Source organism: Anopheles darlingi, chromosome X (assembly GCF_943734745.1).
Source record: "Anopheles darlingi chromosome X, idAnoDarlMG_H_01, whole genome shotgun sequence".
In the NCBI taxonomy this organism is placed as follows: Eukaryota; Metazoa; Arthropoda; class Insecta; order Diptera; family Culicidae; genus Anopheles; species Anopheles darlingi.
In genome coordinates this window covers 9796708-9820628 of record NC_064873.1, presented here as the reverse complement: position 1 = coordinate 9820628, position 23921 = coordinate 9796708, and the positions used below count along the sequence as shown (strand labels likewise).

The 23921-nt window shown below is 52.8% G+C and overlaps 1 protein-coding gene across 3 annotated transcripts in view; it reads left to right on the top strand.

Annotated features, from left to right (window-relative positions):
* Positions 1–952: 952 nt before the first annotated feature.
* Positions 953–23921, top strand: part of LOC125950884 (pituitary homeobox homolog Ptx1) — a 46156-nt gene continuing 23187 nt past the window's right edge. Inside the window, exons 1-2 of one of the 3 annotated variants that reach the window (XM_049679482.1) lie at positions 953–1089; positions 14817–15677. In XM_049679482.1, the coding sequence (XP_049535439.1) occupies positions 15062–15677 (616 nt within the window). In that variant the 5' untranslated portion in view covers positions 953–1089; positions 14817–15061. Of the gene's footprint in view, positions 1090–2333; positions 3949–14816; positions 15678–23921 lie in introns of those variants that run through there. The other 2 variants (XM_049679388.1, XM_049679303.1) reach the window with 2 other exon arrangements.

The following is a 23921-nucleotide window of genomic DNA, read 5'->3' as shown; positions in this document are numbered from 1 at the left end:
AACATGCAACAGCAAACGGAGCCAAACTGTTTTCAGGAAACAGTCGGTGACGTCACGAACAAAAAAAGGGAGCAACAAAAAACCGAGCCCTCGCGTACACGCTGTATTCCGGCACCGCTGGAGTCCAGCTGACCCCGCAATTAGGGGCCCCGGAGTAGCCGTATGTGTGTGTGTGTGTGCACCAGAAGCCTTGCACCGACCGGTCGGTACCACTTGTCAGTTAGACACTTCTTTATCGTTTATGAATGATTTTCGCTCGATTCAATTGGCCATTTAAAAAAAAAGGAGAATGGTGTGGTGAGGTGGTAGGGGTGGCGAGGTGGGTTAGTTTGATTGATTGTGAAGCCGACGACGATGACGATGACGACGACGACACCGGACCTGGCCTGGCCTGCGGGCATGCGGGCTGTGGCCGTAGGGTGTACGGAGTTTTCTGTCTTAAAATGAAAGGGAAAGCTGGGGCGGGCAGCTGTCATGTGATGTGTGGGCACGGAACTCCGTCGTCGGAAACTCGCAGGAGTTTGCTGAGCGAGCGCATCACCTCACGGTACTGCACGGGTGCAGGGGGGGTCCCATTAAACTGTGGAGACACTCATTGAGCGATCGGAGTGGAAAGTGTGCGCCTCCATCAGCCGAACAGCAGCAGCAGCGAGGAAAGGCGAGCCCAGACGGGTACAAAGAAGAAAAAAAAAGAAGACATAAATTGAACCGAAGCGGCAGAGTGTGTGTGTGCTTGGTGTGTGAAGAATCAAGCAGTGCTGGCGGGCGGGCGGGCGGGCGGTGCGGAGAAAAGCGAGCTCGCTGCTCGCTCGCTCGCTGTAATTGAAAGTGACGATTATGGTGGACCATAAACTCTGACTCGGTAGAAGAAGTCGGTAAGAAGGAAGTCCAGTCCAGTCTCCTGCTGCCTTACAAGCATTCGGGGACATTTCCACTAGTAGTAGTAGTAGTGGTAGCGGTAGTGGTAGTGGTAGAGGGTAGTAATAGTAGTATTAGTATTACTGGTGACTCGACACTCTTAGACCACATTCTAAGCTAAAGAGCATGCTGCTGCCAGGCTGCGGAAGGCTTTTCCGGATACTACGACGGGTACGAGGATTCCCCTGGACCCGGAGGGTGTGGCGCTGCTGCTGCTGGGTTGCTATTCCTACAGGCTTCTTCTTCGTCTTCGTCTTCTTATTCACTCGCTCGGTTGCGGCGTATAGGGCGGAGCCAAACAACATCACAGCTCGCGAGCACGACGCGAGGACGTTGCGAAGATACGCCCACTTTACGATTTCAACGGCACCGTCGACGCCGCCGCCGTCGTCATCGTTGACGGCGGCGGCGGCAGCGGCGGTTGTTGCTGTGACATTGAACTCGCGTGTTTACACACAGCCCACAGGCGCAGTACCTCGAGAGTATATCTGAGCAGCAAGCTCGTCGTCAACAACCGACGACAATAGTTCGATACTGTCCTCAGGCCTGCGGAATGAGTCCCATTTCCCAGCCATCAACCATCAACCGGCCCTCCTCGCGTGCAGTAGGGCTGTTGTTGTCTAGGTTGTTGGGGTTGAGCTGATGACCCCTGTTCCTGGCCGGGTTCTCTATAGCAGCTCCCGGGAGCAAACTCTCACTGATCAGAACTGATTGTGTTGCGAGCGCTTTGCACCGGCAATCCACTTCACACACACACACACACACACACACGAGAGCGTGCACGTCCGTGTAACATGTCTTCCAAGGAAGTGCAGCGCGTCGAGCTGGCAACCACGACCTCGAGCTCTCATGCAGGGCCCCTGCTGCCCGCGGTCTGCTGGAAAAGATTCATGAACTCCCCGGGACCAGTAGTAGATCCGCTGCAAGCTCCGAAGCGGGCCCCCTTTTGTCCTTCCAAGCACTTCCTCAGGAGGAGCAGGACCGCGAGGAGGAGGAGAAGAAGAAGAACGTCAACAAACGTGTGGGAGAGGGAGAGAGCGCACGAGAGTCATACGAAAAGGAGCGCGATGCGTTGACGTCGTTGCCGCCGTTGCCGCCGCCGCTGTCGCCGCTGCCGCGGCCGATGATGCCACTTCCGCCGCTGCCACCTTGGAAACGGAATGGACCAATGGCGGCGCGTGCAATGGCCACGCGGTGTGCTCACTCGTGCTGGCCAGCTCTCGCCGCTGGCCTTTGCTGTCAGACCGTCGCATTCGCTCCGGAACACGCTGTTGGTAGTGTCATGACACGGGGTGGCGCCGGGGGAGGAGGTTCCAACGGCTGGCGGTGGTTCGAACGTCGCCGCCGTTCATACGCGTTCTCACACGTACGCCCGCCAGTCGACAACAACCGACACAGCCGACGAGGCGACACGAGTGACGAGTTGCCTTCTTCTAAAGCGCCAAGCCACAGCAGCCCATTCAGCAAGCGAAAGCGACAGCAGTTTGCAGCAGTACTGAGGCGATCTCTCAGGTCCATCCATCCGGCGGCGGCGGCCCGTTGGGTCACCTCATCGACGTCATCGACGAAGAAGACGAAGAACGGTTAGGAACGGGTTTGTTTTGGGGAGGCGATGGCCGTATCGCTGCCCGCTGATTGTTGTCACTGATTCGTGAAACAGAGCGAGAAGGAGTGAGAGCGACAGAGCGAGAAAGGTATAGAGAGAGAGAGAGAGAGATAGAAAGAGAGAGAGAGAGAGAGAGAGAGAAAACCAAAAAGAGAATAAGATATACGTATACAAATATATAAATAACGCATCAGCAAGAGCCAAAGCGAGAGAGAGAGAGAGAGGAGTAAGTAACGAGACTACGAACTGTGGTACTGGCAACGTGAGTGTGGCGTGTGCGTGTGTGCGTCAGTAGTGGCAGTAGTAGTGTCGGCCCTTACGAGTGTGTCGTCGTCGTAGTCGTCGTCGTCGTCGTCGTGTTGTGGTGCCCAAGGGTTCGCGAGGTTCACAGAGTTGCAGTCGAAGTCGGCCCAAGAAGAGTGAGATCCCTGCTTGGTCTCGTCGTCCCCACCAAGCGAAATATATTGAGCCACCTTAAGTCGCCTGCAAAGCTCTGCGCCCAGCCCAGTCGTAGTGCCGAGTCGTCGTGCTATCGTCGTCGTCGTGGTCGTCGTTGTCGTCGTTGTCGTCGTCGAGAGGCCAAACACCTTCGCCTACAACAACTAAAGCCGCGCTAAGCTACTGGTTACTGCCGCAAAGTCAGCTGCTGCTGCTACTGCTACTGCTACTGCTACTAATCGAGGGCGCAGCGCCACGGAAAACCGCACTGCAACTGCAACAACTGGCTACAAATCCCAATCGCACAACAACAAAAAAGGCAGTCCCAAAGTGGTGCCAAACGCGTGTGTCCCCGCGGGTGTGTATCGTGTGTGTGTGTGTGTGTGCGTGCGTGTGTGTGTCTGTATCCCTCGGTCTCTCACCGTACGTACAATCCGTGCGAACCAATCCGTGCGAAAGTTCGAGTGTTCGATTTGTTTCCGTTTGCTGTGTTGTCCTGCGGTGCGCCTACTACTTTCGATCGTTCAGGAGCTGTGTTCGGTTCTGCGAGCTTATGCGCGCGCAACCTACTCTCCGTGTCCGTAAAACAGGCCTCAAAGGAATGGTGAATAGTGCGTAGAGCCGTCGTAGAGAACGTCGCGCGTTCCGCCACGCGATCCACTGCATCCCTGCAACACACCACCATCCGCCATCCGAATCTCTAGGCCGCGGCGATCCGTAGCGCCCGAAGAAGGTGAGCATCCTAGCAGCATCATCATCATCATCACCAGAGCATCCTAGCATCCCTAGCAATCAATCTTACCACCGGACACCCACCACCTGGCCACTCAACAACAACAACAACAGCCCACCTTCTGGTCCGGTACTGGTCCCTGTTGATCCCTGATCAGCATTCACCAATCAACCAATTCAGCACTTCAGCAACGCCGACGTCACCACGTGCTGGTGGTGGTGGTGGTGGCGTATTGTTGTAGTGGAGGATCCAGGTAATGAGACTACCACCGTGCGATGATCTACCCGAGGTGTATAGATACTGTCGGATCTATCGTAAGGTTGGGTTGGTGCGGGGGGATGGTTTGCAGAAAGACTGATTTATGGCTGTGGGTCAATCGAACAAAGCCCCCGTATAGCGAGCGCGCCAATCCCTTCCGAAATCCGCTCCTAATCGTGTGTAAAGTGAGTGTTTTGACAAGTGAATCGTCGGGAGCGAGAATCCGTCGCGAGCGAGCGCGCGCGCATTGGCCCATAATCTGCTGCGACTCGGCCTGAACCATCTGATCCACCTCGTAAATAACGGGCGAGAGGAAGAGAAGGGGGGTCTTCTTCTCAACGGGTACTACTAGCGATGCTGCTGCTGCTGCTGATAATGCGTTGTTGTCATTGCTCTTCTACCTCTTCTGCTGCTGCTGCTGCTTCTTCTACTTCTTCTTCTTCTTCTGCTGCTGTACTTATTATTCTTTGGTAACCCTCTCTCAGTTCGTTGACGCCCCGACGCTCACAGCTCCTGACATAGTGCGCCAACTTTCACGCAAAGTAGTGACAGTAGCGGGGAGGGGTTACTAGGGGTCTAGTAGAGATAAAGCGACGAAGAATATGAAGGATAAACACGGGGTGCATCCGCACGGGGTGCATCCGCACGGGGTGCAGTGCACCATGGGCCCGATTTTTATCTATGACTGCTTGGTGCACACGATCGGGATACACAGACGTCGGGCGCCAGTCTACCCAGTTCCGTCGGTAGAACGCGCGCCGGTTCTTCAGGTGCGTCGGATAACTGGCGAACTGGCGACCGGCAGCCTAAATCAACAGCAGCACCGCCACGTCGCCACGAATCCCGTCCCGGAGTCCCAGGTGTCCAACACTAGCGATAACACATCCTTTCCCTCTCTCTCTACTCTCTGCTCCTTCAGACTCCTACGTGAAAGTGCATGTGTAACGCTTCCGTACACAGGGAGGCGTCGCGCCGACAGCCGCGACGGTAGCCGCAACCCTTGGCTTCCGGCTGTGGTCTAATATTTGACTTTGATTTGACAAAATGCTACCGAATTGAAGACAAGCCAAGACAAGGTTCAGCGCTACCGTCGACGCTGGTGCTGCTGCTAGCTCGTAATGCTTTTGCGTACCTCAGACCTAGCCGACTTTTCTTGTAGTCCATATAGCTCTGCGACATCTGCTCCTCAGTAGTAGTGGCCAGACTATCAGTGCAGGGTTCGAGAAAGTGTGAGCTTCAGGAGTTACTTTCTAGCCTCGCTGGCTTTGTTCTTGTGCTATTGTCCTGAGCCTTTGACCAAACCTTGATTGAATGTCGACTACAATAACGTCAGCCCAAGTAACAGCCTCAATCACCTACAGCGCGGACAGCAGCGCTCAGAAGATCGCCCCACCAGAGGTCCAGACCAGAGTCGTACGTCCGTACACACAGGTCACGCCCTGACCCACAGTTGGCCACAGTTTAACCGGCGGCGGTAGGCGTTTGCGCGAAACGCACGACGCGCTGTTGTTGTTGTTGTTGCCGTTGCTGCCGTTGTTGTTGGTGTAGCGCTCCAGGTCCGTCCGCTAGTACCTACCTACCTCCCTGTGCCTACCACAGCGCCTTCTGCAGCCTTGTATATTAGGTCTAATGTGGAGCTTACGATAAGATAACGGCTCGCGAGGAGAGAGAGAGGCTACATTCGACGACGACGCCGCCGCCGCTGCCGCTATCGTCGTCGTAATCGTTGTCGTTTACCTGGGTCATGTAAATGCACTTGTAATTGCCACTGCCTACAACACGAGCCGTGTTGTACGCCGACGGTGCTATCCATGTTAGCATTCAGCAGCAGCAGCAGCAGCAGCAGCAGCAGCAACAACAGCAGCGACATCGAACTGACATCGCGCAGTGTTCGACCGGCGGTCCGCTGTCCGCCGTGGTGCACCATAGTAGAGGTCAGCCATGGCTCTAAGCATGGCTCTAGACCCAAGACCCAACTACCACTACTGCTAACTGACCGACCGACTGGCCGGTCAGCACAGGCGGGAAGCTGGAAGTGAAGGCTGATAACAGCCGCATTTCACTGGCCGCTCGCTGCGCTAAGCGCTCGTCACATGATATCTCCGGGGGGAGGGTGCCGTCGGTTTGGTACGTGGAAGGCCTCCCTTTCCCCCCGCCCCGGACATTGTTAGCGCGTCCGCCCGCCCAGTGCCGCGGGTGTGACGTCGTCGTCGGTGTGTTTTGTTGTTGTTTGTCGCCTCGTAGTCAAACAACCGTCGCAACCTCCGCCTTCCATTCCGGCTTCGGTGTGCCGCACGCACTGCACCACTCTCCCTCTCTCTCTCTCTCTCTCTCACTCTCTCTCTTCGGTGCACTGCAACTGATAAGTATCTGTGCGCTGTGCGTGTTGCAGTTGCCGTCAACGCAACTCAACTGTTTACTCTTACTGGGCGGCCGGATAACCTGGGTTCGTGTTCACACGGACGATAAAATGTGTGCAGCGCTGCATCACGACTCGACTCATCTCGACGAGCCGAGAGCCGCCCGACGAGAGTTGCAGTAGCTGCACTGGCAGCTTGTGTCCACCTGGAATTGTCGCGAGAGAGCAGTAATCGCCGCGCGAATAGTGTTCTTATCTTACCGGTGGTACGTACCGGTACCGGAGCGCACGGTAGGAAGAAGTAGGAAGAGAGGGTTGCCGGGCCGAGAACCGAGTGCCGAGACCGATGGTGGCAGATCTTTTTGGTCTTGGGTTAATAAACTGTCTGCTCAATTTCACTTTCACTCCAGCATCAGGGAGCATCGGGGGAGTTGCGGTGCGTACGGTACGGAAGGGCCGCACCTCCAATCCAATCCAGCAGTTACGAGGCCCTAGGCCTTGCTGCTTCATTTGGAGCGTCATATAACATATTTTCATGACCTCGCACTCAAGTCCCGGACAAGTACACCCTAAGCAATTGGCCAATTACACACACACAACGCACACGCGCGCAACGAAAGGGTGTGAGGGGTGTTATAGTTATACCGACGGAACGGGGCACCCCATGTGTGTGTGTGTGTGTGTATAGAAGAGGTAGTAAGTAAAAGTCCCTCACCTTCCCCACCCCCTACTGGAGCTTCTCCATAAATACGCATCTCATCTGTCAAGGGCCGGACCTGGGGGCCTATGCCCCGAGCCCGGATGCGAGGGCAACATGGCGAGGCGAGGCGCGGCGAGGCAGGTCGTGTGCAGGATATATAAAGCCGCACCACCACCAACCAGATCATAACCATAAACTATATCCAATAAAGTTTATAAGCCATATTTTTTGCGCAAGGTGCCCCCCCCCCCAGACCCTCCCTTCTTCTTGTCTTGTCATATAGGCATCATCGGCAATCGCTGTTGCCCTTCCCAGCCAGCCACAGCCAGCCACAGCCATTGGTGGAGAGCTTGTGTAAAGTTTGACTTCCTGCACATTTTATCCCGTCGTAGACACGGCAACACGCTCGCAGTCCTTGGCTTCGTTTGTCCCCCTTTTCTTCCTCTTTTTCCGTTGTGCCGTACGGTACGGCAGCAGCAGCAGCACCGCGCTGCTCGTGTACAGTGTGCGAAGGAACGGAACGCCAAGCGCAACCACAAAGATGCTCCTCTTCATCGTCGTCGTCGTCGTCGTCGTCGACGTCGTTCTGGTCGTGGTCTTGAATTGATAATTCATCCTTTGGGCTTTTTGAGTGGTTGGCCAAAGGACGGACGGACGTACGGACGGCCCTTGAAGGCTTGAAGTACTTTTCGGGGGAGTCGTAAAGTTGGGTAAAGGTCCCCCCCCCCCCTCACACATGACCACCACTATCTCGTCCTGCGTCTTGCGTCTTGCGGAAGTTTATGTCGCAATTTCGAGTGTCGCGCGGGTGCGCGCGCGCCCGTGTATCTCGCCAGCTCAATCGTGTATTTGGGCAATGTTTTATGAGTCACAGTGGAGCGGTGGAGCAGGGCCAGGGAATGGCATAATAGCAGCCGAGATATCCGAGTAGGGATCCCCTAGGATCCCGCTCCTTCCCGGGTCGCCTGGGGCCAGAAGACCAGAGGGTAGTGGTTTTATTTCAATTCATCACACCGCCATCACTACACGGCTACACGGTTTTTTGGCACGGGTAGAAGGACGCGGAAGCCTGCTACGGACGGTCTACCACCAGCTGCCCTCTCTGACCGGAGTCGTCCGTAGATGCGCGTAAAGCCTCATTATGCCATGGAATATTGTGTGAGAAGTGCCCTTCTTAGTGTCGCCAATTTTCTGTTTGCTTGGTGTTGGTGTTTTCTTTTCGTTTTGGCGTGTTTTTTTTTTCGTGAATACTACTGCAGCTCAGTCAGGTCCTATTTGGCATGTAGCCGGGGTCTTAGGAGTTAGGATCCATAGTATGTGGTAGTATAAGCGCGTGTGCAGCTGAAGTGAATATCTTCCGTCGTTGAAGTGAAGTGAATATGAACCTGAAACGTACATGGACGCGCGCAATCCTTAGTACTGCCTTTAACTTCAACTCCAAGTGTTGCAGCAGCAGCAGCAGCAACGTATTGTCAACGTGTTTCGTTCCGACTAAAGCGGTCGGACCCCATTTTACAGTTGCTATCTATCAAAAAGGCTGCTCTCGGTGTAGTAACTACAACCCCCTAAAAAGGGATCCATCTGGGTGCCATTTGTTCGCCCCGGGTGGGGGGGACGGGGGTGGTTGGTTCGCCGCATTACTGCCGCCATTTGCTAAGCGTCAGCAAGTGAATGGTGCGAGCGGGTGGGCTAGCACCAGGCACCAACCTAGAATTTAAATGGATGAACAAACACAACGCCGACGATGGTCCTAGCTCTTGGGAGGGTGGAATTTGTCAGCCTCTCTCTCTCTCTCCCTCTCTTTTCTTCTCTCTCTCTCTCTCTCTCTCTCTTTCTCTTTCTTTCCCTCTCTCTCTCTCTCTCTCTCTCTCTCTCTCTCTCGCTGTCTCGCTGCTCCTTTGATCCTTTGGTTAGGGGATCGTCGCAAGTTGATTGAAGGGGAAGATAATTGGATGTACATTATGCTCCCGGTCGCCGCCGCCGCCACCGCCGCCGGCAGCAGCATCCACACCACAGCATTTCGTTCAAGCATCTTCTCCGCCATTACCATTTTCCCGGCATACGGTAGCAACCCTCCGTTTTTCTTCATTTTCTCCTTATCTATCTTCTTTTTCTTCTTCGGATGCTAGCTTTGGGGTAACGGTTTCGCGTATTGTGCGCAATCGCGTCCCAAAACTGCCCCCGGGTGGGGGTGTGGGTGGAGGGTGGGAAGAAATCCTTCAGCTAGAGTAGAGTAGAGTGGAGGTCAGCGCCCAGCTCGTCGACTGCTCCGACCCGGACTCCGGTACCACTGCGACTAGTACAGAATGTTGTACAGAAATAAGCATAGCGCATTAGGTTGGAAAACATAATGTAATCCTCGTAAACCAGCACGCGCGCCCAAGCACATACACACACACACTTACAAACAGGGGCAGGCGTGTGCGCGCGCGTGCCGCCCGAAACGGGAAGAAGCTGAAGAGCGGATAGATATAGATTGAATGGATCCGCCGCGAACAAGCAGATCGCACATCCCGTGGCTACTGTAGGTTGTACGCTGCAGCTGAACCGGGCTCTCTCGCTATCCCAACACACACGGACACACACACACTAACACACACACACACAGACACAATTCTTTTAGCCTTGGTGGCACCGTCCTCCTGGGCGAAAACCTCGGTCGGTCCAACCGATATGTGCCAGTTCATAAATTGCACTGGACCTGAAGGTAAAAGAAGGGACCGTAAGAGTAGGTGCCCCGATAGTGAAGCTACGTTACTACGTCATCCTTCGCCATTCCTGGGCCAGCACCCAGGCATGCCAGCAGCAGCAGTAGGTAGCTTGTGGCTTCTCTTGGCTCTTCTCTTCCGTTCGCGGTTTCGGCACTTGACTTAATGGGACCACCCCCTAACCTAGCCTAGCCGATCCGGTATCGATTTGGAGGCCACAGGGCCACACTGTTAGCGGAGATATTGTCCCTCTCGGGCGCGGGAATATCTCTTGCCGACGAATTGAAATTGAATTTCGGTTCGGAAGACCACGCTCGCGCGCTCGTGTGTGTGTGTGTGTTTTTGTGTGACCCATCGTATCACCAGACGAATCTCCAGACGGGCGAGCGGGGCGGTGGGGTTCATCAATATCACATTAATAGTGGTTAATATGGGAGCATCTTCGAGTCCGTTTTTTATTTTCGCCACTCCGAGATAGAGTAGAGGAGAGAGTAGAGAACCGAGCACAGCACTATACTATGGTTCCGGGAGCACTCATGGCACTACTCGAACTCGAAGTGTTCCGTTTTCCGGTTTTCCGGTTTTCCAGATTCACCCGCTGCACTTGAGCCGCGGAACTGGAACCGAGGCGCGCTGAAGGTGAAGGTTGCAAAAGGTTTCTGGTGGTTGGTAAAAACTTTTGCAACGGAAGAAAAAAAATCCCGTTTCCGTGTTCCGACACGTTCCGATGCTACTCCGTTTTGCGCTAGCAGCTAGTAGGTGGAGAAAGTTTTCACTTTAAACACACGAACACACGAGCACATGGAAGCGGTGCCGAAGCCGGGGGGAAGTTTAATCAAAGTGTATAGTGTTCGGACCGTTTTGCTGCGCGTCTGTCTTGCTGTTGTACAGGTCCCAGTGATTAGTGCTTCCCGCAACCGTCATCCAGGGCCATAATCTATTAGCTGCTTACTTCCTCATCCGGCGGTTATGAGTCCTGAACCACAAAACAGCCGCCCTCTTAGCCGAACCCCGGGCATACCGTTCTGGTGCTGGTTCTTTCTGGTTTCGGTAACTCATTAACCTGCTGCTTACGCTGCTGCTTTAACGAGTTGTTCACAACACACAAACCAAAAGGAAACTGGAACTAGGAACACCACTACGGACGCAAAAGATGGCCGGAATTTGGGTCGCTCAAGGCGCCAAAAACCAAAACCGCGGGCGGCTGTCGGGCTATGGACCAATAACCAATCCCCATTTAACAACTATGAACGACGCCGCCTTGGCCGCCGCCGCTCTTCGAACCTGACAAAATCCTTTAATTTAGATATCGATCCCCGGTGCACAACTTTTGCAGACTTTTGCGCGCAACCCCACAGCAACAACAACAACAACAACAAGTCGTCCAATTAATTACATTCGTCCGTAATGGTTTACTCCACCCCTCGCCTCTCTTTTCATGGTCCCCTTACCCCCTGGGGGAATTCTTCTTGAGTGACATTTGACACTTTGAGACGCTCGCAAACGGATTCCGATTCTTCTGCTGCTCTCATACCACCTGTACCGTGTGATGTCCCGGGACCAACCAACCTGGCAACCTCCTGGTGCCTGTCAATTAGGCATTGCTGGCACAGCAATTCTGCTCTTCTGCTACTGCTGATGCTGCTGCTACATTCCCACCATTTGATTGAAGTGTTTCGAACTTGTTCCGCAGCAAAAACGCTCCAATTTGACAAACGGGGACCATACTGTGTGTGTGCGCGCGTGTGTGTCCATGTGGTTGTGTCCCAACGGGCACCCGGACCTGGATTCCTGGAACAGTCCTGCTGACTGCTGGAAAGCTACAGGATATTTGTGTCTGTATTTTCCCGCCGGAGAAGGAAAAGAAGAAGGAGGACAGCTCAACTGCCCAGAGTAAAGTAAAGGTGTAGAAGGGCGGCGAGGGTGCTATTTTTAATCAACCTTAATCCTGCCTGATTTCTGGGCTGCTCGCAGAAAGCAAACGCAAAGCGGAGCGGTACGCAGTGGCAGTAGTAGCAACAGTGAGTGAGTTTTAGGTGCTGATGACCTTCGATATTGTGGTCAACGAAATGGCTTCTAGCGGGCTTTCTGGCACCCAGCCCCGGGTGCCCCGGGATTTGGAGCACTTTGGATAGCCGACGGTACCGACGGCCACACCGTACCTGCCGGGCGCGATTTCACAAAATGGAGTTTCCCCGGTGAGCCCGGTGAGTCCGGCGGTTGCCACGACCAAAGTCCCGGCCCGGCACTTGATTGGGCAGGATTCAAACGCAAAGCGGGGTGGGGGTGTAGAGAAGGGGATGGTTTTGGTACGGAGAACAGAAAAGGGGCACCGAGCGCCTGCGCGTTCGCCCCTGCTTTTGGGGTGCCACTGCCGCCGTCGCCGCCGGCGGTACTTACCAAAAACCCAGCACGCTCCCCGGCCACACACTGGCCCATTCCGCCGTGGCCGCCATTTTCCCTTTTGCTGGCAAGAATCGCGTTTTTGGCATCCAGCACCCGGAGCAGCAGCAGCAGCAGTAATCGCGTGTAACGATTAATTAATTTCAATCGACTGTTCGACGCCATCGCCATATTTGTCGGCAACAACAAAAACAACATTCCAGAACGGAACGGGAACGGGAAATCCTGATCTCTGCCAAAAGACTGCCCTCGATTCCAGGGACCCCGTGGCCGTGGCCGTGCGGGAAAGTTACCTAGTTGTTGGAGTTGTTTGCATGTTTGTCTTGTTTGTTGTGAAAACCCTCCCCCCTTCATGGCTGCCGGGGCACTGAGCGGACTTATTCGAAGCCGTACGGCTGCTGCTGCTGCTGCTCTGTTGCATGGGAATGAAAAAAGGCCCAGAAAAAAGGGTTAAGCAAAGGCCACCAATCGTGGCATCATAAGTGATTTCAGGTGGTGCGAGAACCACACATTAAGAGTGAGAATTAATCGGCAGCAGGGTGCAGCAGTAGATTGCGACGCAATCGAAGGTCGCGATGGTGTCCAAAACATTCGAATCCAAAATCATCTTCAATGGAATGACCAACACTTATAATTTCGAACTCAACATCCAGCGATACAAGCGGTAGCATTGTGATTATTAACTTATTACGCGGCATACTCTGCCTTTTAGTGCTCGCTTCGTGAAAACCAGGTGCGTGTCTGTGTGTGAGTGTATTTGTGTTTGTTAGTGCGTGTGTGAATTCGTGAATCACGTGAAATCGGGCTCAGAAAATGGCTGGTCTATGTGTTTGAGCATTTTGTTCGTACTAAACTATCAATATTTAAGGGGGGGCTTCGGTATTTTATTTTATTTCTTCGTATTTATTTTTTACATTTTTTAATGAGTGCTTATCCTTTCAAGAGTACTGTGTAAAATTTTGGGATCAATCGAAGCAAAACTGACAAAGATATGGATTTTTGTACATCCGTCTTTCATACAATCTCGCGACTTTGAATCGCGATTCCCAAAACCTGCGTTTTCAAAGTCGTAGCATGAAAACTGCTGGATCGATCGATTTGAAATTTTGAACACATAATCTGCACACTATTTGCACAGGTAGCCCCGTCGAGTTTTTATAAAAATGTTAGTGCTTTTTTTAAACAATTTTTTAATTATGTAAAGTATCGTGTTTTGAGGCAAAATCGAAAAAAGCATTACTTTTTCAACTTCAAAAATCTACCAAAAATCGAAAAGTAGGAAATGTTATAAAAACTCGACGGGGCTTCCTGGATAAACTCATAATCTAACAAAAGAATATTGATTTGTATATTTCTGATGACCCGTGGCTACGATGGGCACCGCAAAAAGTACATTTTTGCAAACTTGTCTTTGTAGATTGGATGCCTTGAACGTAGTTTTGATCAAATCTTCTCCAAAATAGAACCAAATATTCTTAAAAAGTTAACGTTTAATATGATATTCGCTTGAAAAAGTCAAGTTGAATGGTTTCTGCACAAAACATCTTCAAAAATAAGCCGTTTTTTGGTCCGAAATAACCAAAGCCTCCCCCTTAAGCGATTGTCCAATCGATTGGGTGAAATTTTGCGTAGCCGGTAGGCTCAAGATTGTTTTTTTTTCACCTAAGAATGCACATTCACTAAGGTTTCAAAGAGATTCTCTGCTATCCGTTTTTCAACCAAAACCTTGCCTTGTTTTTCATCCAAAAGTTAACATATTAGCGAAATAATGCCATTTTGTTTTTCAACTTAAGAATGAAGAGTGTGGCTTCGATTCGAAGATCAGAAAATAAAGAAATTTATTTGTCATTTCTGCTGCTGTAGTATAAGCATAAAAGCTACTGCTGCAGTATAAGCGTTGGAAAACATCTTGTGTGAGTTCGAATTTGTAAATGGGCTGCCCCGGCGGGAAATGCGCTATTATTCCGTTCGTGAGCTTTAAGCGATGGTTTTCCAGTGGCTTAGGAAGACATATGAGGGTCAGGGCTTCTAAAAGTGAACCAAAATTGATAACCAGCATACCAAACCGCGTTTTACATATTATAAACCATTAACGATAAGATAGCGGTATAGTTATGTTCGGGATTTAAGATGATTTGGTTACTTCTGTTCAGTGATACAACAAAAAAGAAAGCATTTTTGTTAATATACGGTCAACATTTCTATCTGTGATTTTGTTCATCCATATTAGTGTTCAATAAGAAGATTTTTTTTTTGCAACAAACTGGCGGTGATCTTTATAGTAACGGGACACAGCGTGCTTCTACAAATATGAACAAAAACCAAAAGTCGAGGCTACCGTTGTCAATTATGTGTAGGCGAACTGTTCGAAATCATAACAATGTGCTAGCCCCGTACCTTGTTTGCTATTTGTTCGTTTGTTTGCTATTTGATTGCCAGACGTTCGAAGGGAGTTTTTGTTTTAAACAAGCGTTAAAGTGAACCAAAGTGTGCCAAAAGGGTACCGCGAGCAGATTGTTGTTGGCACAGTCACAGGCGTTTATAATTATTCTCGATTCTGCCTTTTGAACTGCCTTTGAATTTGGCGAACTTTTCTGACTGACCCGAACGGATTGACTGATTTTCTTTCTTTTGTCTTCTCTTTTCTCTCTATCTCTCTCTCTCTCTCTCGCTGGCTCTCTCTTCCTTTCCAGCACTAGTACCAACCGGAGCCGCAACCAAGCGAGAAACGAGGAGCGGTCAGGAGCCGGCCAGTCACACCGTGCGGCCAGCAGCAGCGGCAGCAGCATTCGACCTGGGAGGCATCTATCGCCCCCTACCCCCTTTTTGTGACCCCCGGTACCAGAAATCAGTCAAGACGATTTATCTCCGGCCGTACAAGGACATCTTCCCGGGCGGTGGCCATAACCAGTTAGCCTCGTTATATCCACAGTCCGTGATGGAGCGCACTAGCGGCGGTAGTGGGGCCGGTGGTGGAGGCAGTGGTGCCGGCGGCACCGGTGGTGGCGGTACCGGCGGTGGCGGCGGCGGAACTAGCGGCAGTGCCGGTGCTGGTGGTGCAGGTGCTGGTACCGGTAGTTCGCTGGACGCGGCCATGAGCGACACGACCGGGCTCTGCCTGCAGGATCTGGTCGGTGGTAGCACTCCCGGTGCTGGTGGTGGTGGTGGTGGTGGTGGTGGTGGTGCCGTTGCCGGTGATGCGAACGGGGTAACCGACCACCAGCAGCAACAGCAGCAGCAGCAGCAGCAGCAACACCAGCAACACCAGCAACACCAGCAACACCAGCACCATCACCACCATCATCTGCATCCGCACAGCAACCACACGCCGCACCACAGCCTCCACGACAGCCTGACAGCCACCGGCGTCAGTGTGTCCGCGTCGGCCCTCACGAGCTTGATGTCACCGGGCGGTCTGAACAGCGTGTCCGGGCTCGGCCATCTGCATCACGGTGCACCGGATCACCTATCGGTTGGCCACCACCATCACCATCATCACCATCATCAGCATCCATCGTCATCGGCGCTTCACGAGCCGCTCGAGAAGCTGAAACGTAAGTAGCCATCGTAAATTGGAGGGGTCCCGGAGGGGGGTGAGGGAAAGAGTGTGAGAATGAAGAGACACACAAACACGTGCATTTAGACAGCAACCCATCGATAGTCGCTGCCGACTCGCTCTCTCTGTCTCTCTCTGCGAACAACATCTGCGATGACAAGCAGCTCTCGCTGTTGTTGCGCCCTTCAAATTCAAAATCGCCCGTTGGTGACGTGACGTCACGTTGCTGCTGCTGCTGCTGCTGCTGCTGCCAGGGCCAATGATCCTACTGCTACTGCTGCCGATGATGATGATGATGATGTAATCGTTGCGACACTATCACACAATTAAACAAATTAGGTCTGCTTTCGAAAACATAATAGCGCTCATTTAGCATTCCAGGCACAGCATATTGCTGCTGCTGCTGCTGCCGCTGCCGATTCTGTTCCCCTTCTTCTTTTTGTTCCTTGCCCTTCACCCGGAATTCCCGGGCCTGCTCCCTGGCCTGGCCTGGGAGTAAAGTTGCTAGCAAAAGCAAATCGCGCGCAGGGTGAAAAAGTGAACCACTCCTCCTCATCCTCCTCCTCTAGGCAGATGACGTTGTTCCGGGGACTCGGGGTTTTCCACCCCGGATAAGGTTCAGGTCGGATTTCGGTGAGGGCGCGCGGAAGCGACGACAAGGAAGCGACGACGGCGACGAGGGGTTGCAATTTGTTTATAAATGATTATCTACGCTGTGCTCGAATCCGGGTTGCGTATGAGGGTGTGTTTCCGTTGTTTCGTCGATTGTTTGTGTGCCCGGGAGAACGGGTAGGCTCCTTTGTCCGTACGAACACACACAAACACACACACATACATTTTTGGAGCTCCCTCGCTATTATAAAACGTCTTAAAGGTGTTATTTTTTTGGAAAAAAATAAAAAGTCTTAAAGATGTCGTGGAATTTCCCCAAAAGGATCTTCGCCTGGAGGTTGCCGGAGGCTGGAACCTGTAGTTCGGAATCGGTCCACGTGATTTGCAGATATAATGCAACAATTGGGAGTTCGATGCACCTGATAGATGAATGTGAAACGTTGGTGGTAGACGCAAAGCTCTATAAAGGTCTTAAGCTCGTCCTGACTGTTCATTCCAGTCGCAGACAACAAGACAGACTTCTTAAAGCCGTAGACGTCCACGTCTGAGATGAATCGAAAAACCAAGAAACTTTCACACGTAAATATATTTCCCATACGCGTGCAACAATACACGCAACCACCACTTGGGCATGATGCACCCTCTCTCTCTCTCTCTCTCTCAGCGGTCTCGATCACCCCTTCGAGAGTGTTCCCGGGGTGGGGGTGGGTGGACCTCAGACAAAAACGCAAAATACCGGGACCGGGACCGCGCACGGCGAGGGTGATCAATTAGCCGTGAAGCATTTACACACCTCAGCTCAGTTCCCTTCATCCTCATGTGCAGCAGCCCAGCAGCAGCAGCTTGGAGGCCGGTCACGATGATACTCTGCGGCTAACGGGATATGCAACACGGAACAGCGGATGACAAATTACCGGATCGAGCGGACAGCGATCGAGCGAAACCGAGCGAACAGCGACGTGTCTCCGAGCCTGTCTGGGTTGTCAAAAAACTCTCCCCCTCCAAGTAGCAGCAGCACCGGAACAGCTGTACCATGCAAATTTGTTCTCCCATGACACCTGAGCCTGCCTGCCTGGCTGCTCACTTCCCTGCCGCTACTCCTGCTCGCCTCCTTCTCCTTCCGCTCCTCCTACTAATCCGATGACTTGGCGCCGCTTAAAAGCGGAACCATCGCGAGGATAATAGCGATAACCAAAAGCGCGAAGAAAACGGGGAAAACATCTGGGGAAAAGGACACCAACAGTATCAACACCAACAAGCAGCACCATTTGTTCCGGTGGTGTCCTCCATTCCGGTAGGGCGCAGGATGGCTGGACTTACGGTTTTTTGTTTGCGGTTTCTTTCACGGACTGCGAACTGAATTTCGGTTGCCCGAACCAACACAATTAAGGGGAACATTTTGAGACATTCGCACTCTCCCACTTGCTCCCAGGAGCAAGCTTGCCGATTGTGGAGTCTTCTGGACATCTAAGCTCGCTAAGATTTCCCGGAGAGCGCTGCGGTGGTGGAAATTGTAAAGTTTTCACAGCCAGCCAGCCAACCAGCCGCATTAGGACGGTGTGATGTTGAGGCGATGACCAAGCGAGTCGCGAGTGGAAATAGCAGACAAGAAGCTGTGTGTGTGTGTGTGGGTGTGTGTCAGTGTGGCAGCCCAATTATCGAGGCGCGCCAATGGAATGGAATGCGCTGCTGCTCCTGCTAGAAGCTTAAAAAGAAAAACAGCAGCCAACTTTGATGAACAACTCCCGTTTCGTACAAATTATGCGGCGGCGTTTTCCACCTCGGCGTGCGGCTCGGCGGCTCGGGGATTGACGGTTGGTTGGTTGGTTGGTTGGTTGCTGCTGCGTGCCTTTGCCGCGGTCGTGGTACGTGGTGACGACGTAATAAAAACATAATTTACGTTCACACACTCCCTCTCTCTCTCGTTCTATCGACTTTTCACTCGCACACACAGACACAGACCGATGGGATGGTGTAGTACTATAATGGCGAAAAAATAATCTTTCTCGGGTCGACCGGTCACGGACGCCGGGGAGATTCTTGAGACAGAGACACTTTTTGTCCCGCGCTGCTTCTTCTTCTTCTTCTTTTCCTTGGCGCAGCCCACATGTGCATTCAGCACGGCCAAGCAAGAGAAACCAGCCAGCAAGAGCAGAAGAGAAGAGTAGAGAAAGGCAAATAAGGGGAGGGGGGCATCAGACATACCAGAGGCACTTCATCACTCGACTAGTTTGACGCACGCGGGTGCCCCGCGTGCTAAAGAAGAAGAATATACATAGAGCGCTATTCGAGGGAGTAGTAGGAGTAGCAGTACCCCTACAAACGACTGCAATAACAACGCGTCGCGGCTAATAGCCCTAATCTCCAGCAATTTCCACACCAAGAGGGCACCCTTCGGGTGTTCGGGAACGTGTTGTTGCCGTTGCGTTGCGTCGGCAGTGTCGGAGAATGCAACCACGAGAGGAATGCATTCCCGCCCCCCCCCCCCCTTCCCTTCACCGAACTGCATTTTTTTCCCCGAGATCCCGAACCACCGGAACATTCGCAGCTGGTACGACCATAATTCTCTTAGACCCCCTGCCACCTCCCTCCCGTCGATCTCTTGTCGTCGAGCTTGTCTGATCGGTTTTTGTGCCTGGCCTGCGTGACTGGTGCGTGCCATGACAGCTGGGTTGGGTTGGGTTGGGGTGGTGTAGGGGACTCCCAGACTCAGAGTCATAAAAAACAACAACCACAACCACAACGCCAGCAAAACGGCCTACTCAATACCGGCCATTGACGCCTTCACGCCTCTCGACAATTCGGCAAATGGTCACTCACTCGGGTACACTTGACACTACGCCAGCCAGCCAGCCAGCAGTAGCCGATTTACATCGGGAACTTCAGAAAAACGCGCCCCGGATATTCCCGGGGACCCCGGGGCTGATTCCTGCTGGTCCGCGCATCGCTCGTTGGTCGATAAAAGTCGAGATAACAAGCAATAGACTCGCAGCGGGCAACTACTACAGGCTGTACAGGCTGTGAGGCACGATGTCACCATTCCAAACTGCTGCTGCTGTTGCTACGCAACACTGCTAAACGGTCGTCGTTGTCGTTGTCGTCGTTGTCGTCATCGTCGTCGTCAACGTCGTCGTCAACGTCGTCGTCGTCGTCCATCGGATCCTCGGTCTACAGCAACAAATTGCGAGCAAATTTACAGCATTTGTGTAACATTGGTTTTTATTCACTCACAAAAAATCCCAACCCTTCCACCAGCACCACCACCACCAAGCACGACATCCTTCTCCTCGCCAGACTGAGCTTGGCTTGGGTGCTTCGGTTGTCCTTGTGTTGTATTGCCGATATAGAGGCCGGATACCATTGACGGCGCAGCACGTTGCCCCATCACGAGGCTCAATGTCTCAGCTAGGGAGCTTGTATACGTAATTCGTGCTGCTGCTGCTGCTCTCTTTCTCTCTGCTTTTGCCACGCTAGAGACACGGCCCAGAGTGTCCTGCGCGAGTGTGCGCGCGCGCACTTCTACCTAACGACCCAAATGGCCATTTTCAGCCTTCCTGCCATTGTGTCGAGAAGCCACAGAAAGAAAGAAAAAAAAACCCGGGAGCCCGCCCGACCGTCGGTCGATGGCTGGTACTTTCCCTCTGAAGGAGAAAGCCCCCCCACAACAATCCCCACAGGTTGTTACACAAGATACCGGGGAGTCCGCCATTACGCCGTTACGTTTATGACGTTGTTCTCGCTGCGGATGCTGATGCTCAACAAGTCAAGCCAGCCAGCCAGCAAGGCATTGGCTCTGGTTTTGACGGCAAACTCCGGTGTTACACACTACTGACACTCGGCACACTGCTACTATGGTCAAGGCCAGGAAGTGTCATAGAGCGGCCTTCCGGTGTGGTACAAGTGACAACAAACAAACGTACCGTAAGTGTGCACGCGTCGCACGTATCGAGTGTCCAGTTCCGGGAGACCTTCCAGGGCAAGAAAACCGGGGCTGCCAGAAAAAAAAGGGCTGCCAGAAAAACCCAGACCCAGACCTCCAAGAAGGTCGAGGATCCTCCTCCGGCCGGAGCGTGATTGATTGTGGTAATGCTCTCTGTGGTGTGGTGATTTGCGCATTTTTCAACACCCTCAACTCCCTCAATCCGTAACTTCCCGAGCTCCATCATCGAGCTCCATCATCGACCTCATCATCATCATCATCATTATGATGATCATCATTCGATATCTTCCACTTCGAACTGCTTCAATCTCCCATCAGCTGTCTCGCAGGCGGTCATAGACACACACACACACACCCACACATACCCACGAAAGGCTCAATTTATGTCCCACGTATGCACACGGACCATTCTCCGGGTGAATCACTAAATCACTCTCGTCGCTCGTCTCGGGCAGATGATAGCTGGGGCCAATACCTTCCATAAATATTCACGCAGAAGACCATTCGTTCCGAAGGTCGGTCCTTCCATACCGGTCCTTCCGCTGCTGCTAGGCGGGCTCCGGCACAGGCCACAGGAGAAGGTCCCTTACATCTCCCTGCTGCTATTGATTGGCAGAAAATCAATAGCTTCCTCGGTGTCCCTCGCCTACGTCCCACTCGCTAGTCGTACGTCGTACCCTACCCGGAGTTCAGGGCGGGAGATGATCGGGTGGTTCATCAAGGCGACCATCAACCGATCATTGTAAGGGTGAAGTGGTGGGAGGGGGGGGGGGAGGTTTGTCTTTGGTCTCCACTCACGGCTCTGTCTTCATCATCGACATTATCCACTGATCCGCCCCAGGCCGGCCCGTGCTGTATGTGTGTGTGATGATCTTAGTAGCTCTCCCAATATTCTGGGGGACGAAAGGACGCCGACCATGCCATGGTTGGTATGGTTGGCATGGTTTGGTTTCGGTGGCGGCCAATCGATTTTTCTCCACCCCGGGGCCCCACCATGCGGATGGGCGGATTGGCACGGGGTTGGAAAAGTGGCAACGGTAACGCTTCTAGATGATGTTTGAATTGAGATTTATGGGGAGGACACCACGCACCACGGTTCACCAGGCAAGGACCCGTCTTCGCCTTCGCCTTCGCTCGTTCGTTCGTCCGTTCGTTCGTTCGTTCGTTCTATTTCGGTCGCTTTTCTTCGCTGCTCACATGTCACGACCTGGCGTACCGTGTATCGAGGACCTCTGCGTAGTGTGTAGCTGGAAGGAAGTTCATGAGAACTTCCGAACCCGAACGATTGCGAGGGGGGGTTTGAAATCCGAGAGAGAGAGAATCTGCGGTGCAGTGCGGTCTGGCGACCATGGTGGTAAATTTGTGAAGGTTTTCCACGCGCCGTTGCAAGTTTCCGGTCGCACCGTCCGGTCGCAAACGCGTTTAACCACGCGCAGAAAACCTTTTCATGGGAGAGTGCACCGCGTGCACTCGCCAGTGCCACTCGTCCGTCCGTCGGTACGTCGAAGCGGACGAGACCGGATGTTTAGATCCGTACCAGGGGATCCGAAGCGAGCGTGACACTCGTCGCTACTCGTTCGTGTGGTGTGCGTATGTACGAGCGCGTGTATGTGTGTGTTTTTTGTTTTAAAGATGAACTCCGGAAAATCTTCTCCCAGTAATTGGAGTGCAACACCACACAAGGACACACGATATCTTCCAGGAGCGAGAAGTAAATCCAATCATAGTTGTATAGGTGTGGAGATGGATAGAAGAAGGTTGCGTGGTGCGCGCTCTCTATCCGAGACCAAATTCTATAGACCACGACACTAGCATTGATTCTACCAAGTAGACCAACCCAAGGGAGTATGAGATGAGCTGAAGTTTCCAGAGGCCAGACAGCGGACAGCGCCATTCAATGCATGCATCCCTGTTGTGGGACGTTTGTTTGCTCGTTGCAGCAGCTGCAGCTGATAACTAGACTGCTAGTTAATCCAGTTGACGCTAGAGGCGCTGCTTAGAGAATTACTAAAAACTAAAGTGTGAAGCGCTCAACAATGTACGGGCCTGTAAGTGTTTCCTTCAATGCCTTCAAAGCAAAGCAGTAGATTCGTCCACCATGCAATTGACGGTGCATGGCACCGAACAACACCGCCGCCTTTTTTTCCCCCTTCTCTCTCCCTAGTGGACATCGCCACTTGAGACGGCATGAGCGCAAGCAGGTGGGGTGTTTGCTGTCTTGCACAATGCAACAATGCAACGAATTGAAGCAATCCTCTCTCCCCCGCCCGGGCGGTGGCGGTGAGTGATAGTGGGCCCCGTTATCCATGACAGCTCAAGAGCACGGCGACGACGACGGCGACGGTTCTGATCCCACCACCACCGGGAACGGGCCAAGCCGTACACAAATAACAATATTTACTCTTTCGATTAACGGTTTAAGCGTGATTTGCGGATTTGCCTGGCGGAGCTAGTGAGCAGATGAGCAGAGAGCACCAGAGAAAAGGCATGGTATGCTGGCTGGCAGCCGGTCGTCAGTCGTCAGGCGACATGACGATCGACGACGACGCGCGCGAGCGCGCACCTCGTATTTGTGGTCGTCAAAAACCGATATCCTTCCTTCGGTCGGTCGTCGTCCTGGTCTTCATGGATCTGTCCTGTAGAAGTAGCGGATAGCTAGTCTAGTCAGGCAGGAGGTTAGGTCCAGCTAGCAACTGACTGAGTGTGTGCTTATGCTTCTGGGAGTAATCTGGGAGCACAGGACCGTTACGTTATGAATGGTTTCGGAGGATATCAAGGCTATAGAGCCGATGGTCCAGTTGTTAGCTGGCGAAGAAGAAGAAGAAGAAGAAGAAGAAAGAAGAAGAAAGAAGAAATAAGAAGAAAGAAGAAGAAGAAAGAAGAAGGATAAAAAGTAATACAAGCAAAAAAGGAAGAACAGAGAAAAGAAAAAAGGCAAATGAGAATAGAACAAGAAAGAAGAGGAAATAGGGCAGCAACAAGAGGCAACGCTGTGTCCAGTGCCGGGCCGGCCGTGCGGTGCGATCGGGGAAGGGATTACCATGATTATTAGACGCTGTTTTGCGACTGTCACACTGCCATTTGTCAGCGCACACCCCCTCGCCTCGCCACCCCTTTCAGAACCGCGCACCCCATCCCATCCCATCCCATCCCGTACCGTCCGGTACCCGTTCTCCTGCGCGAGCATAAATTCATTTGATCGGAAAATTGGTCCCATATGGCTTATTGTCTCTCGTCTCGTCCGGGTTTACCGGGGCGAAGGGTGACGGTGACGGCGTATTGGTGTTGGTAATGGTCGATAGTGGTAGCGGTGCTGGCCGCGGTGCTACCCGCAATCTGTTTCGAACGAGCTCATCGCCCCCCGCACCCCGCCGCGCCGCACCGCACGCCGCCTATAAGGGGAAAATAGTCAAAATCGCATAATCATTATTTACACCCCACTTCCTCCTCCCCCTCCTGGCACTCATCGTCGTTGTGATCAGGGGGTGGGAGGGTGGGGGGTGTTCGCGTGTCGCACCGCGAAACCGCTCACTACTAGGGGGCGCGCCGAAGGGGTGGTGGGTGGCTGGGTGGGTGGGTGACGAAGGACAAGACATACACACACAAAAAAAACCGAGAAAAACAACCGAAGGAAAATTAAAAGCTGAATGCAATGATGAGGATATAAGCCCCTGGTCGGTCCTGACGGCC